This window comes from Schistosoma haematobium, chromosome 5, assembly GCF_000699445.3.
Source record: "Schistosoma haematobium chromosome 5, whole genome shotgun sequence".
Classification (NCBI taxonomy): domain Eukaryota; kingdom Metazoa; phylum Platyhelminthes; class Trematoda; order Strigeidida; family Schistosomatidae; genus Schistosoma; species Schistosoma haematobium.
In genome coordinates, this window is record NC_067200.1 from 4,601,558 (window position 1) to 4,619,009 (window position 17,452).

The window sequence follows — 17,452 nt, forward strand, 5'->3', positions numbered from 1 at the left end:
CGCCAATTGTTCAGCTCATGATCCTGGAGCCCATGTGAACCATTGGTTTGAAATCAGGGTTTCCCAACTCTCTAGGTGTTAAAGCTCCGAACGTTCGCTTTTCGTCCTCCTGATTTTGTAAACAACACAGGGGCCACGAGAATGAAGTGAGTAGAACTTTCCTGAGAGTGGTTGTATGCACCTGGCCATGTGCGAGTATTTCGATAGGGAGAGTTGACTCTCTCCACTTTCGGCTGTACCAGAGCAGTTGAGGTTCAAAAGTTAAACACTTTAACTGTGAGACATGAACGTTCATGATTTGATTCTTGTAAAAAACGTTGATTTGCACTATTGAAAAGTCCCATACTAAGATAAAATGGCTATCCAATGATTTCTAGTTTTCACTAGTTGTTTATATTATGTTCTAACGAAGAATAAATTGTGGGTAACTTATGTGAACTATTTATAGACTGTTATTATATATACTCTTGTTGTATAACTGCTAAGTAACTAGATTATATATATTTCTTTTGTCATAAGTTCCTACTTCACCTGTTGACTATTATTTTACGATTTACTATTCCTACGTTGTTCCCGAGCCATTAGTTCCAGTCTCTCACAATCACAGCCACTTTTTGGCTTCATTCTGTATAACTGTTATTTTTTATTTTGTGGTATAATGTGGTCTGGTTTGATTATATATAAACCAAGTATGTTTGAAATGTAAAATTCGTACAGTGGAAGCTGTGTTCTAGACTCAACAAGTAGAGCTAGACGAAAAGATCCAATAAAGACTCTAGGCTGCTTGTACTGGTTAACACGTCATAAGTTTGGCACAGTCCTTATATTAGTTGTATAAGTTGTATTCCAATTGACGACAATTGGGCAACAGTCACAGCAGTTTAATTATGATCAATCTATGATATAAGTAATTAATAGTCAATAATATCCCCAATTTTTTGTGAAGACTTTGAAAAATTATTCAATCACTCGTCAATTTCGATGTTAAACGTATGGAGATTCTAGAGAAAGAAACTATGAAGATCATGACAACAGAATGTTTAGAAAGTAAAGATTTGTGTTATATTTTACATATCACAGTTACTTCAATGAAACTCAAATTAGGAGAAAGCGGCAATTAACTATAATTAAGGTTGTGAAAATAAGTTTTATGTAATAAACTGATCAAAATAAGGTCGGCGACTCAAAGCCAGATTGATTACTGTATTTTGTTATGCATATAAATCGAATTAAATTTAACAATAACAACGACTTCAAGTAAACTTGAATAAATTCCGAGTCTTTAAGCATTGGAAGGCTGTTTGATCCTAGTATGGGACTCGTCAGAAATGTGAATCCATGATTTCAAACAAGGAATCCGAACTCAAGACCTTCGGTCTCGCACGCAAACGCTTAACCTATAGACTAGTGAGCCGGACGGCACCAAACGGTGTTAATGTGTAACTTTGTGTGCATGACTGAAGGTTGTGGATGTGAGTCCACTACCAAAATGTCTCATACTAGGATGAAATAGCCGTAAAAAGTTTTCAGGTTTTCAATAATAGTCTAGCTTAGATCGATTTGTGAATTCAATTGCTGAAATACTACAATCTTCACAAATTTCAATATTGATAAAATTCAGAATTAGTTGTTCATTAGTAATGTGGAAGAGCTTGTAAACTTCAAACTCATGTCTACTATCAGGTAAATATCAAGGAATCATACTACTAAAAATATGGTCTAAACTTTTACTGTAATACACTATATGACACAACTGAAGATAGTACAAAGAGACTAATTGCCGACATATGATTGTCAAAATGAGCAATTTCTTTACCGCAATAAGAAACCGACTTGAAAACTGGATATATTCTTTCTATTATGGTTTGGAGCATGAAATCAATTTTTCTAGCTATTTTAATACTTTTGAAAGTAAATCTTTAGAGAACAGTCTTTTTCTTAACCATAATATCATTTATTTTCATTCACCTATATTTATTTGTGGATAACCGCCATCACAAAACATAACGTTCTTTTACACGAATTGATATTCAATATCCGGTAATTCTATTTTCATGTTTTTAATTCTCTCCTTCAGAGTGTTTATCAATTCACCTTACAAATAAGCAACTAATTGAACACTGTTTTTAAATATATGTTAAACTTAAATTTAGTCAGGATTTTCTGATAACAAGTATGAATGTGGTGTATGCTACTTGTGTCTACATAAGTAGTACATACTTGCTTACTTACCTACTTACGCCTGTTACTCCTCGTGGAGGAGCATAGGCCGCCCACAAGCACTCTTCATTCAGCTCTGTGCTGGACAATCCTTTCCAGCTATTACCAGTTTTTATTCATCGTCTTCATATCTGCTTCTATTTACCGATGTAGTGTGTTCTTTAGTCCTCGTCTTTTCTGTTTTCTTTAGGATTCCGAGTTAGAATTTGCCTCGTGATACAGTCTGATGATTTCTGTAATGTATGTCCTATCCACTTCCAACGTCTTTTCCTGATTTCCTCTTCAGATAGAAACCGGTTTGTTCTCTTCCACAGTAGTTTGTTGCTGATGGTATCCGGCTAATGGATGTTGAGTATCTTGTGTAGACAACTATTTATAACTATTTGTACCCCCTTGATGATGATTGCAGTAGTTCTCCAAGTTTCAACTCCGTACAGTTCACTTGTCTTGATCTTCGTATTGAAGATTGTGACTTTGATATTGGTTGACAGATAATTGTTTTGAGTTGTAGAAATACTTTCTTTGTTTTACGAATCCTCGCCTTTACGTGTACATTTGATCCTCCTTATTCATCGATGATGTTTCCCATGTACGTGAAATATTCCATATCTTCCAAAGTTTTACCATCAAGTGTAATTGACATAAATATTATATGAAACTAATCATATATGAAATGTCTAGTAATAAAACGTTAGGAAGATTGAATTGAAGAAAATGTGAACAGAAAGTGTTTGTTATAGCAATGAAGTTTAAGACAATTGATGGAAGATGTGTTAAATCAAGTATTGAATGTATAGTTTTCACATTTGATTAAAATATTCTGTAATTTTCTATTAAAATACATTTAGTTTTCCTTAATTGTGTACTTAATTACTTACTTACGCCTGTTACCCCTCGTGAAGGAGTATAGGCCTCTCACCAGCATTCTCCATACAACCCTGTCCTGGGAAGTCCTTTCCAGCTCCTTCCAGTTGTTATTCATTCTTTTCACATCTGCTTCTATTTCTCGACGCAATGTATTCTTTGGCCTTCCTTTTTTTCCATTTCCTTTCCGGATTCCAACTTATGGCTTTCCTTGTGATGCAGTTTGATGATTTCCGTAATGTATGTCCAATCCATTTCCATCGCCTTTTCCTAATTCCCTCTTCAGCTGGAAGCTGATTTGTTCTTTCCCACAGAAGATTGTTGCTGACGGTGGTTGGCTAAGCGCCTGGCGCAAGACTGATAGGTCCTGATTTCAAACCCCGAGAGACGGGGTCATGGATCCTCACCGCTGAGGAGCTCCACAATTGTGTACTAGTTCCTTACAATTATCCTCTCATCATTTTTTTTTAATTTTTCAAAATTAGAAAATAGTTGATAAGTGAATCTATTAAATATATTGAATTCATATCATGATTTTGTTTCAACTGTTCGGAGGGCGGTGAGGGGGGAGAGGGATATTTTTGTGTTTAATTATTCAAAATTATTAAATGAAAAATGACATAAAATTGAAGTATTCACTGTATCATTCATCAAAGAAATCATAACAGTAAAAACAATAAAAACATTCAACGGTTTTTCTCAGTTTCTCATCAGATGAAATGAGATAAGAGAGGCGAAGAGAACTATGGAATATTTTCATTATAATAAATAATTCGATTAAGTATTCATTTCCACCACCACCCCCTCGCTCCCCTCCCCTTTTTTGTCAATTTCAAACAACTCTCTTTTTTTCTCCCTCTCTCTCTCTCTATTTGTCGTTTGGTCAGTGATTCAATGTAACGATGAAAAAAAAGTGGTTGAGGAAAATCATGGATGACTAGGTTATCATTATTATTCTCTATTTTTTCTCTCTTTCTCTCTTTCTTTTTTCTCTCTGTTTTTCATCATGTTTTATTACGTTTGATTAGGTTGTGTTTAGGTTGATTTTATTGTGAAATAATTAGATCAAATTTTTTTTAAAGTTTTTTTTCATAAAAAAAGAAAAAAAACAATGAAAGACAACACATCTATTTTCAATTAGTAGCTATAGGAAACGTTACTGCTGATGTATCATAATAATAATTATGGGCAATGAATGGAAATAAATACTGAATTAATTAAATTAATTTTTCTTTGTGTGACGACGGACCACCGGTGAACTCGAGGAAGCTGTAAGAGGCTCAGAAGGAGCCGAAGACGTCCCATCCAATCACCTTTCGGAAGAATGTTCTAGAATTCCAACGTGTAGCTTCCCGATTGGATAATGCTAATAACCCTCTGTATGCGGATTGGAAGACTGTAATGATGATTTCGTTCTCACTAAAAACTATAAATACCTGACAATTTTGTACTATGATTGACACTGTTTGGAATAATATTCCTTTCGTTAGTCTTCTGTCTTCTTACTGCGACTTGGAAGGGTCTTGGTGTTCTAGTGCTCAGTTATTCGCGGTATATCGAGAAATCAGCTTTTCAAGATATAACACTTTGTTTTTTTAAGTCAAGGATAATTATGAATAGGTTGCATAATATTATGTTGTGGTGGTTGGTATTCAATATCATTCTTAAACCTCGTATACAGTTCGTCTTGACAACTGTCACTAGATAACGCCCCAACGGTATATTAATCAGAAGGAGAATACGAAATATTGATTACGTTTATTATGGGATCACACACACACAGATATCAAAAATTACAGGTGCGTTAAACAAGCATGAAATAGTTGTGCCAAAAGCCAAGTAATCGAGCGAGTGAGCGAGTCAATCAGTCAGTCAGTAACAACGTAGAACTTCGTACGTACGTACATCAATTCGAGTTGCCACACCATATTAGCACAGAGATGCAGTTGTCGATTCAAAACCCTTAGTACTAGATGTAGTAAAATTATAAGCTGTAATCAGAAAAATTAGGGTTTGAAGATGTTATTCAAGGAGTATAATCCAGTGAAATAAATTTGGGAAGAGAAAAGAAGAAAGGGACATGAAGAATTCAGAAGATTAGAATTTGGGGGAACACAAAAAGTGGATGCACCTGCACCATTGCAAACGATTTTGAGCCATGTGAGCGAGTGAGTCAGCGAATATGAGTACGAGTAAGCGAGCGAGAGCAGCGAATATGAATAACATGGTCATATACATACATAGTAAAATGAATGAATCATCGAATCAGTTTAGCCGTTAGTAGTAAGGCTAGCAGCGTGAATAAATGCATGGGCAGTAAACAATGCTCAAGCAAACATGTTGATACATTCGAAACAATAATAAAGATAAAATGATATAGATAAGTTGTTGTACGGATGTCTCAGTTCGTTAATAAGTTAGCAGAATTACTTAACCGAATTAAATGTGAACCAACTCAATTGCACGTGAGTTGCTATAATGTATTAATTGTAGTCAAATATGTAAACTATTGAAAGTTAATATAATGGTTTAATATTTAAGTATTTTTAATAGTTGAGATTATGAGTCCATTGAAGTTAGATCATTATGGGAAACCTGAAAGCAATGGACGGACGTTTTGTCTTATTGTGAGACTTTTCAGCAGTGAGTATACATGATCCTGCCTCGCGAGATATGAATCCAGGACCGATCGATTTCGCAAGCGAACGTTTAACTTCAAGATCACAGAGCTGACTAGCCGGCATCTAACTAACCCACGAAATTAAGCGACACATCCATCATTGTCTTTAGTGAGTTAATATTTCACGAAATTTCCGATTGAATTCCACTGGTCACTGTTTCTCACTAGAACTCCAGGAAATACCTCATGAAGTCAGTCACTAGTGAGCATATGTTGAATAATCTCTAAAGGGGGTTTGTAGATATTATGGTAATTTTTTTAATATTTGAGATCATGAGTCAATTGAAGCGAGGCGGGATCGTGGATGAGCACTGCTAAGGAGTCTCATAGTAAGACGAAACTGCCATCCATTGCTTCCAAGTTTTCCATGATGGTCTAGCTTTAAATGACTCATGATTTCAACTATTGAAATGAGATATTTGTTCATTGTCATCATTATCATTCCAATAACTATTTCTTCACTTGTCATCTAATAATGATTATTCTAACGAGCTATTTTGTCTATTTTTTTGTTATGGTTAAAGACTTTCGATGATTGACAAGTGGATTTTGGATTATTTCCCTGAAAGCATCTCAATTATATTAAAATTATATTATTCATATTAATAATCCGAAAAGTGACCAGGTTTGAGACAAAATATATCGTTTAAAATTATGGTATGTGAAAGATTAACTTCGCGAGATACTTAATATCCGTTGACCGGATACTATCAGTAACAGACTACTGTGGAAGAGAACAAACCAGTTTCTATCTGAAGAGGAAATTACGAAAAGGCATTGGAAGTGGATAGAACATATATTAGGAAAATCACTAAACTGCATCACGAGGCAAATCCTAACTCGGAATCCTAAAGGAAAACGGAAAAGAAGAATAAGATACAGACTGAGTCAAGAATAAGAAGTACACATGAAAAGATTGAATAACATCTGGTAATAGCTGTAAAGGAGTGGCCAGGACAGAGTTGGGTGGAGAATTCTGGTTGGAGGCTTGTACTCCTTCACGAGGGGTAACAAGCGTAAGTAAGTAATGTGACGAATTATCTGTGCGATAAAATAAAATTGCCCATGTTGAACTGACTAGTATAAATGGTAACTTTATTAAGGTTATATGTTAAGTGAAATTGTGAATTTCAATATTCAGAATAAATATGAATAAATGTTCCCTTTATGCTTCGTAGAATGAAGTGAATTCACAGCTGTACATCAATGTGAAACAAAGAGGAAGCATATCCTTAACATAACCAAAAATGAAAAGGTCGGCTTGAGAAATTAATACAAAGCTTAACTAAATTGAACATTTTTCTCAGGAAGTTCGATTATCGTAAGTTGAAGATTTCAGCATCTATATCATCTTTAAATTCGATTCTCATTAGAACAGTTTTCTTTTAAATTGTCGATGATTTTTCAGAATGTAGTCTAGGAGTTCAGTTTCTAACGACTGATTTAGCTGGAAAGCCGTTTCGGACGAGTATTTGTCTAACTTAAGATATTTAACCTCCCCTTTCTTTTACAGATGTAAACTCAATGGCTTAATGTGCCTCATTAAATCCCCTAAGCACTTCTAAATTTAATGTACTATCTTTACAGAGAATGAACTTATCCTCCATATATCGATAGTAAAATGTAAACTTATAACTAAACTGTTAAAGTGAATCACTTTCTCGTTTAGCATATGGACATTTTTGGACATACATCCGATTAGAAATACGTTGGAATCTTGAATAGATGGAAATTTTAAGAAGCTTAGCACTCAGATCAATCAGAAATCAACAAATATATCAAAATCAACCCCAATTACCGAACATTAGGAAAATCCTGGACAAATAAAGGACTCCTACTCAGATTATTCCGTTATAGCACAACAATCACTAATTAAGAATGTTGACGACAGGACAAACCGTAAGTCATATAAGGAGAAATTAGAAAACCTTACTTCAACATGGTGTTATTCAGAAGAACACTGAAAGCTTCCCGACAAAGCCATTCAGCCCAGAGAACAAAATTTCACTAAAATGTTTAAATATTAAGATGTTAGCTAGTAAATGATTGAATGGTGATCCCACTGTAACTCTATACATTTATCTATAGATTACTCCGTTATATTTGAAATTCACATTCATGATGCATTTCAGTAGCAACTCTTTTGTGATATGAATTACAACTGTAATTACCAATTGTCAAAATGGATTATTGGAATGATAATCGATAAATCAAGATAATGAATTGAAGTATGGCCAAGTATTGGCTGCTGACGAAATCATATTACAAATGTAAACTCCATATGATTAAAAATCAAAGATAAGGCCACCATCAAGATGGGTAGATTCTTATATACGAAATATGAACATAAAGTAAACATGGTAAAATCTCATGGGTGATTGCGGGAAATTAGCTTGTAGGCCACTTATTATACAATCGTTTAATACTAGGAAGTTGGGTATAATCTTTGGGCACTGTATTAGTTTCGTTGTTATCATGGACCAATATATTGCTTTAACTGATTTAATAGTATTCGTATGTGTATACAAGCGTTACTATGCGTTAGAGTTAAACTTGAGATTTACGGATTTGAAATAATAACATAAAATGTCTACCTAAACTTAATTTGTGATGTAAAACTAAGCGGTTGGGCTAATGATATATCTCAATTCATGGTTAATTAATAAGTAAGAGATGCTAATGAATACATGCTTCTGGTCAAAATTTAACTTAATTTTTCTAAAGGATACATGTCTACAGTAATAATTGAGTTTGGGCCTATATTTCAATTCGGATTAGTCAATAAAAGTTTCCTAAACACCCTTGATTTTCTCACTCAAATAGCTAGTTGATCTCGCCTATAATCAACGTATAAATCATTATCACAGTCGATTGAAATAGCATAAACTACAGAATTCAATAGTCTCTACAACTATTTGTATGAACTGACTAATGTTAAAAATATAAGCTAATGAATGTTGAATCAGCAATCTCAGGTTTAATTATTCACTGCAAGACCTTAGGTCCTTGAGATTGATTGATAATGAACTCATGGATGAGAACTTCTCAAGTGTGTCATAATGTGATTAAACAGTTGTCTAGTGATTTATGATTGTCAACCATTGTTTAACAAACTTTACTATGCTTTCTAAAGTATCTTTTCAATTATCTTAATTGAATAGTTACTGAATTTCTCTTACAGATTTTAGCATGTTTCCTGGAAGCATCTAGAAGTTCAAGATCACACATAATTCAATTAGTACGCTCAACTAACCTTCTATATAAAGCATGTTCTATACTTCCAGCTTTTTGTTAGGTATGCTGGGGAATATACCAATCATTATCATATTAAGTCTAATGATGTCCTTGGACTCTAAATGGGCATTCCCTATTGGCCGTTATTTATTTCACTTGTTGAATATTGTACAGATGTTGTTTCCTATTTTTATGGTACGATGTGGTCTGTTTGGTTAGTATATAAATAGAGTATGTCTGAAATACAATGATTCATAACTCAGAGGCTGTGACTTGCGTTCTAGACTCAACTGGCTGGGCTAGACAGGGAAGCAGGGCCAATCGGGACTCTAGGTCCTCCTTACGTGTTTTACGTGTCACTGATTCGATCGATAAAACGCTGCTTATCAAAACCTGCAGTCCACACGTTACAACACTTTTTGCTTAGTAGTTAGGAATTCAACAGGAGATCTCTTGGGCTCAGAAATCAGTTGGGAAATTTATGAAAGTATAAACGTTCAAATTTATGGCTGATTCACTTTATCTTTTTTAATTTAAAAATCATCTTCAACAAATGACCAAGATCTCAAGAAATTAAAACCATGCAGTTAACTTGATACCCCGACATTTTTTAGTTAAAATACAAAATTATACATATTAAATTTTATTTATTTCTTAATATCAAGCGATCTTCATTCGAATCGTCAGATAGGATAAAAGACCTAATGAGTATGGAATTGTTAAGCTTTTTTGATTAAGATCATGAATCGATCGATGTTAGACCTGAATGCACTGGACGGCCGTTTAGTCCTTGTATGAGAGACCTCAGCAGTGGGCACTCATGATTCCGCACACATGATTCGATGACATGACTTTCGATCTCAAGCCCGAACACTTAACCTCCAGACCAGCGTAGCTAATCCAAGTCAGGTAGAGACAGGTATCTATCACAGACAATGGAAGATAGTTGCGCAATCTCATGGATTGTTTGAACATCGTAGAATGCCGGCCGGCTCATGGATCTCAGGCATGAGACCGAAAGTTATGTATTTTAATCCCTTCGGTGCGACATTGTGGATGTGCACTTCAGTTCAGTCTCATACTAGGACGAAACGGCTGTCTAGTGCTTCCAAGTTCTCAATGGTAGTTTAACATAGATTGATTCATGATCTTACCAACCATGAGACTTGAAATGTAAAAATCTAGTCACTCCCTTCATTCAAGTCGTAAACTAGAACAAAGTAACATTTAAAACTTCAACTAAAATCATTTCAATAAAGAAAGTTCTCTATGTCAAATTGTCAATTTTAAATAACTTCTCACCCTTTTTCCATTATTTATAACCAATTAAAACCTACAATAAAATTTGATTATTCTATCATTGAGAGATTAAACCATAATTATCTAATAGTTGCTAACTTCTCAGTTTTGGAAAATTAATTTTAATTATATCAATTAATTATTATGAAATCAAATGATTACATCATCAGTAATGGATTAACTATTAATCTCCAAATTCATTCATCATTATATTTGTCAAGTTGACATGTCACTAAACGATAACATTTCTTGTATATGCCTGTATCTATTTATGTGTGATTAGTTTTAATGAGAAAATTTATTGGAACAATCTATCATGATGTATTTTTGATTAGGAGTAAAACAAAAATAGATACTAGGTTCGAATCTCGTAGGGGTGGGATCGTGGATATGCACTGTTGAAGAGTTTCAAAAGAGGACAAAACGGCTGTCCAGTGCTTCTAGGTTTTTTACGATGGTCTAGTTTCAAATGACTCATGATATCAACTGTTAAAATCGCTATAATATCCACAAAAATCTATTTTTATATTAATCAACATATGCTCACTAGTGACTGACTTCATGAGGTGTTTCCTGGAATTCTAGTGAGAAGCAGAGACCAGTAGAATTCAACCAGGTTTGTTGTGAAATATTAACTCACTAAAGACAATGATGGATGTGCCACTCAATTTCGTAGATTAGTTGAAGTTAGACATTAACACTGTTGGATACCGGTCGGTCAGCTGAGTGGTCTTGAAGTTAAGCGTTCTCTCGCAAGAGCGATAGTTCCTAGATTCATATCTCGCGAAGCAGGATCATGGATGCGCATTGCTGAAGAGTCCCTTACTTACTTAATTACGCCTGTCACCTCTAATGGAACATTGGCCGCCAACCAGGATTCTCCATATATAATTATTATCATAATTGTATGAATCATTAAAGATCACTATTATGATTATTGGGTTTTGTGAGTAGTTAGTCATTCGAAAAATATTACGACTAAATGGACGGTAGCTTTCAACAAATAGATAAAACTGATATCAATATTCGAATAAGGTTCAGTAATTCAAGGTATTTTGTTAATAGAAACATTGTTTAATCACTTCTAGTCCTGTAGCACTTAAATAACTATTTTAGACTAATTATTTATTTATTATTATTGATATATTCATTATTTCAGTTATAATAAGTTACTAGAAATTGGCAGATTGTTATTATAATCATGAACCGATCAATATTAGATCACTATTGAAAATCTGGAAGAACTAGGTGGCCGTCTCGTCCAAGGACAGGACTCCTCAGTAGTGCATATCCTTAATCTCACACGCGAAGATCGAATCCAGGACCTTCGTTTTCGCGCGATGTAACGTGTATTTAAATAATATATTCTTTATCAAGACAGTTTTCGTCACTCATTAGTTTCGGCTAAAGAACAGTTTAGTTTTAAAGAGCAGTGAATAATTACTTGTCCTTGTTTTTAACTCCTCATCAGTGCACACTGACAACCTAACCTGAAGTGGAAACTAGTAATTCCAGGTGTCATACTGGGTATATCAGACATATCAGACTGCTGAGTTGGAATCCTATGGTCTTTGTTCCTAATTTCGGTCAATCCGAACATTAGAAATCCTACTCAGTACTGACAGTACAACTGCACGAATTATGGCACTACAGTGTAACTTTGCTAGCCTATTTATTAATTGGTGATGAGTGAACATATAACTATCACTTATTTGGATCAATTCATAAATTCGTTTGATGCCAATATGTTCTTTATCAAAGATTGATTTGACCTATTGAAATGTTGAAAACCCAGGGAGCACAAACACATCTGCTCTTCAGTAGTGTTCCATAATAATCACGTTAAGCATCGAACTCACAGGAAATCAATCAAAATGATGAATCAGTCTTTCAACACTCAACTTATTTGTCTCTTCTATATTTAATCAACTTCTCTCAAACATTAACTATTAAATGTTAAAGATTATGGTTCATAGGTCATATTGTGGTGTGTGCTACTGATTTCGATAGATATATATAGTATATATCATCAGTCGAAAGCGAAATGTTTGGCGGCAGAATGTTAAAAAGATCAAAGAAAAGAAAGCAAGAACAAAGAATGATTGATGTGGAAACGGAAGAACAATAAAGTCTAAAAAGATTGATTGACGTTTTGCAGAAGGAACAGCCAAGTTTGAGTCAATTAATTGATATTTGGCAAATGAACAATTTACTGTATGGTTCTTAGATGTTCTGTAATTTTGTGCTCGAATGAACTCGTTTGTCCTCACTTGTATTCTCGTACACTACAGTATATTAGTCACAAAGGTAGATGATTCTTAAGATTATATCCCACTTCATACAATATAATATAGAAAAAAGATAGACAATACTTTTCCATTCCTAACAAAAAACAGTCATTTATATTAAATTCATTTGCCATTATTTACTTGAATCTTTCAACTGATGTTTAGGACTGCAATTGATCGACACAAGCAAGTGGCTAACAGGATTTAATAGCTAAATGGAGAACACGATTGCGTCTGAAGCGAACATTACTGGGTTCGAGTCCCAGAGTGAACATTAATTCTGAGATACAGATACATCGAGACGACGAGTCCCAAATAGGACGAAACGTGCATCCTGGATTCCACTGCTAGCCACTATCCATCTTTGCTTACAATCCTTGTGATTTAAGGTAATATTGAGGCATCCGCACACGATGTACATATACCAACAAAAGACTGATCAATTCCAATCCTAACCATCTATAGGGAGATTCAAACAAGTAATACAAAATAAATGCTAAAAAACATTCATCTGAACTAGAAATCATCCTTTATCATTTCAACGAAAGAAAAACACACACCTTCAATGTTGATCAGTATGAAGTACGTAATGAAATTGTTGTCATTCTTACTACTAATAAATTACTGTTAAGTAAAAGTTTTGCTTAGCTTTAGATAATGTAGAATTTTACTAACATCTAATTACCATGTTAAGAGAAAACATTAATATGACTAGTAATAATTGTTTCAAGACAATAATATCGGTGATGTTGAGAAACTGAACACATGAAACTGACAAGAATGAGAAAATAAAAGAAATGAATGAATTATTGAATAATACCTGTAGTCAACATTATAGTGGGTTTACTGTCCTACTATAATCGATTTGAAATCTATAGAGTCCTGAATATTTACAATGGGAAATTGTAAACTTTTACTAATTCACTGATATCCTTTAAACATATTAGTGGGTATCTGGAATTGACGGCTCAGTGAAAACATCCACAATAGGGTGCAGATATTATCTGGCGAATCAATCATATAATTAATGAAACACGTTCTGGAATCAACTATTAATCATATATCAACTACACTGTTATATATAATGCATGGACACAAATATCATATGTTGTCTTAAAGCCACATGTTGATAGGAAAATCAAAATACGTATAAGCCTGGGGGGACAATTATCGATCTGCGTAAGGTGATGAACAATCAGTATATATATGGAATGTACACATTTATGTGGTTTTGACAATCGAGCTTCCTACGTACTCTTCGATTTCCACTTTTGCTTAAGTGGTTGAGTAAATATTTAGAAGTGTTCGCTGAAACACCTGAGAGAATACAACACGTATTGAATACAGAAATTCAAATGAGGAAAGTATCAAATTTGTAAAGCTCTTTTAAATAATCTAAGTAAAGTTATCATAATGGAATCTTGATGAGACATAAATAATAGACAATAGACTATATTGAGATTTTTTTAAACCAATAAGATATCAAATTTCACAAAAATATGATGAAATAAATATGTAACTTTCAGTTTAGATTGACATCATCAATGGATCAATGTTAGACCACCATTGAAAACCTTGAAGCACTGAACGACCATCTCATCCTAGTATGAGACTCACCAGCAGTGAGTATCCACAATCCTATACATGGGATTTGAACCCAGGGTCTTCGGTTTCACGTGTAAACGCTCAGCCTGTAGGCCACTGAGCCAGCATCGAGTGGCATCGGTGTTTAACCTCATCCAATCTACAAAATTGCGCGGCCATCCACCATTGTCATCACTGAACAACTGCAGCACTCGAACCCAGAACCTTCGGCCCAGTGCTACTAAGTTTTCAATGGTGGTCTAAGATTGATTCATTCATGATATTCATCCAAACTCCATAATCTCCACAACCCTTATACTGATGATATAACTTTCACCTAAAATGCATTCAAATGTGATATTACTTTCAGTTGATGTAGTTTCTGAAACATATGAAAAGATAAACAACAACACTTCCTTTTTCCAAAATACTTTGACTTCATTTCATTTCTATTAAGAGTAATAAATCCCAAAGAACCTATTGACAGATTGATTAGTTACTGTCCTGTAAATTTGAATATTTTTTCTTTACTTTATTTCTCGTTAAATCACTCTACAGGAGTTATCATTTATTTTTTATCACATTTAAAGAGGCTAATGTCTTATGGATCAATGATTCACTTAATGTGTTAAATTATTGGCTAATTCACAAGTTTGTTAAATATGTATCTTACTTGTATTGAGTAATCTTCCATGATCTTTATGAAATAAATCTCTATAAGATTAGTTATTTTATGTGTCCAAGACGTTAAAAAGGAAAATGAGTATTTGTATCCATATATTGAAGAGAAGTTATGAGTTATTTCTATTAGTTAAAATCAAATCAGTTTCATTTAATTGTTCATTACAGTTACATTTGAGATGGTGGCGAAGATTTGTAGCTCAGGTGGATTATTTTGATGGAGTTTTATTCTCTGAGCTAGATGGTTTGCTCAGAGAACAGATCAAGGAACAAAACTCCATCAACAGTCACATTTATTAGTAATGGGTTGTGAAGATTGTTGGATTACATTGAAATCATAGACTGATCAATGCTAAGACATCTTGTACTTCCAGGTATTCAGTGGGCATTTCACATTTTTCGGTTCATAATTTCAGTGATTATAAAAGCGCTATTGAAAGTTTTCTAGTAAATTTATCAGATAGGTATTCTAATTTCTTAACTCCGCCTGTAGCTCTTCTAGAGTTACTGCCGGTCCCAAGCCCGCGTAAAGGAGGAGGGTTGGGCATGGGGTTAGTGACCCCATCCCGTAGAAAAGTGACTCGCTAAAAAAACGCTAACCTAAAAAAATAATTTAAACTCTACCCTGGGAGTTAGCAGGTCTTCGTTTAGAAGAGTTATAATGCCTCACTGTGAAAGTCAAGTTCTTTCGGAAGCCACGAGGCCGATGCCCCTTCTACCAAACAGTACAACAATTTTTATAGGTACATGGAACATCCGAACAATGTGCGAGACCGGGAAGACCAGTCAAATAGCAACTTGGCAGTACAGGGAATCAGCGAAACCCATTGGACTCTGATTTCTTAAGTAATAGTTAGATCATACTTCAATCATTAACTGAAATTATATTGACTGGAATGTATGAATACTATTACCATTAACAATACTTATCAAACTACTCTATATTTACAAGCTTATTATTATTGGTATGGCTATATTTTTACTATTCACTGCATTCATTTAAGCATATATATGATAATGAAAAATATGATAGTTTGCTGTTTCATGATATTGATTTTTGTTTGTTTCCCTTTCAGTTGTCGAAGCTAATAGACATTCTATAAGTGAACTGAAATCTCCCTTTGTTATAATGTTTATTCCTAAACATAATGTCTGAAATTTCTTAGTGAGAAAGAGATCAGATCTTAGCTATCATGTCTTATACACCATGTCTTATTCTAAAATATTCATGATGTTGTAGGTAAGCCACTTGCTTAGTGCAACTATGTTTTTTTACAATTCTTATTAAAGACAGCTATATGCTTACAATAATGAAGACTATTACGATATACAATTAGATATCGACTTCGCAATTTAAAATACTATCACCTATGGTCACAGCTTTTACCTGAGTCAAATTTCCAATATTATTTAATTCTTCGTTTCAGATCATCAATGAAAACAATTTACGAGATATATATTTCTCTACAATGTACGCCAACTATTAATTTTTTTTCCCTCCATTATATATCATCTACCTGATTATACATGTGAATCAGCGTGGATTATGTAACTATTTTCAGAAAATATATATTCAGCAGTTGAGATCATGAGTTCATTGCAGCTAGAACACCATGTAATACCTGAAAGCAATGGACGGCCGTTTCGTCTTATTGTTGGACTCCTCAACAGTGCACATCCATGATCCCATCTTTCGAGATTTGAACCCAGAGCCCATCAGCTTCTCACGCGAATGCCTAAACTCAAGACCACTGAACTAGACAACATCCAACGGTGTTAATATCTGACTTCAACTAATTCACAAAATTGAGAGATACATCCATCATTATCCTCAGTGATTTACTATCTCACAACTGATACTTATCAACATATATTTCATTACTATACATTATTGTTACACATTAACATATGAATAAATATAATAAAATACTAACAACATAAAACAAAAAGAACACTAAATACTTACAAATAAGAGTTTGTTTCATCAGTATATCAAATATTTGATTCATTTATTTTCAATTAGTTATAGAACATCCATTTTGGATATAAGCTTAACCATAACAAAACATATTGCTTTTATAACATAATAACATTGATTTTATATAGATTATTTTATAAAAGTTTATCCATTTTGCTAACGTTTGGGCTTATTCCTTGTTGTTGTTATTGTTACCGTTGTCGTTGTTAGATTTCAATTTTAATACATTGTAAACGTTGAATTGAATAGAAATAGAATCCACCAATCATAAATAAGAATTTGATTACATTTTATTTCATTTATGATTGGTTAGCTGAATCATGAATTTTGATTGGTTCGTTTAGTGTTTACCCATAAAATTTTCAACAACAAACAAGTATCAGATGGGTTTTGTGGGTATTATAATAATTTCAGTGGTTAAGATCATGAGACAGTTGAAGCTAGACCACTACGGAAAACCCCGAAGCATTGGACGGCCGTTTCGTCCTATTGTAGGACTCCTCAGCAGTGCGCGTTCACGACTTCGCCTCCTGCGAGACTCGAACCCAGGACCTATTGGTTTCGCGCGCGAGCACTTAACCACTAGACCACTGAGCCGGCATCCAACGGTATTAATGTCTAGCT

The 17,452-nt window shown here is 34.0% G+C and overlaps 1 protein-coding gene across 1 annotated transcript in view; it reads right to left on the minus strand.

The window, feature by feature from the left end:
- Nucleotides 1-16,985, minus strand: part of MS3_00009001 (uncharacterized protein) — a gene marked incomplete at its 3' end in the record, with an annotated part of 40,805 nt that extends 23,820 nt beyond the window's left edge. Inside the window, exon 1 of the mRNA XM_012943328.2 lies at nt 16,817-16,985. Coding sequence (XP_012798782.2) covers nt 16,817-16,859 — 43 coding nt within the window. The 5' untranslated portion in view covers nt 16,860-16,985. The remainder of the gene's footprint in view (nt 1-16,816) is intronic.
- Nucleotides 16,986-17,452: the final 467 nt, after the last annotated feature.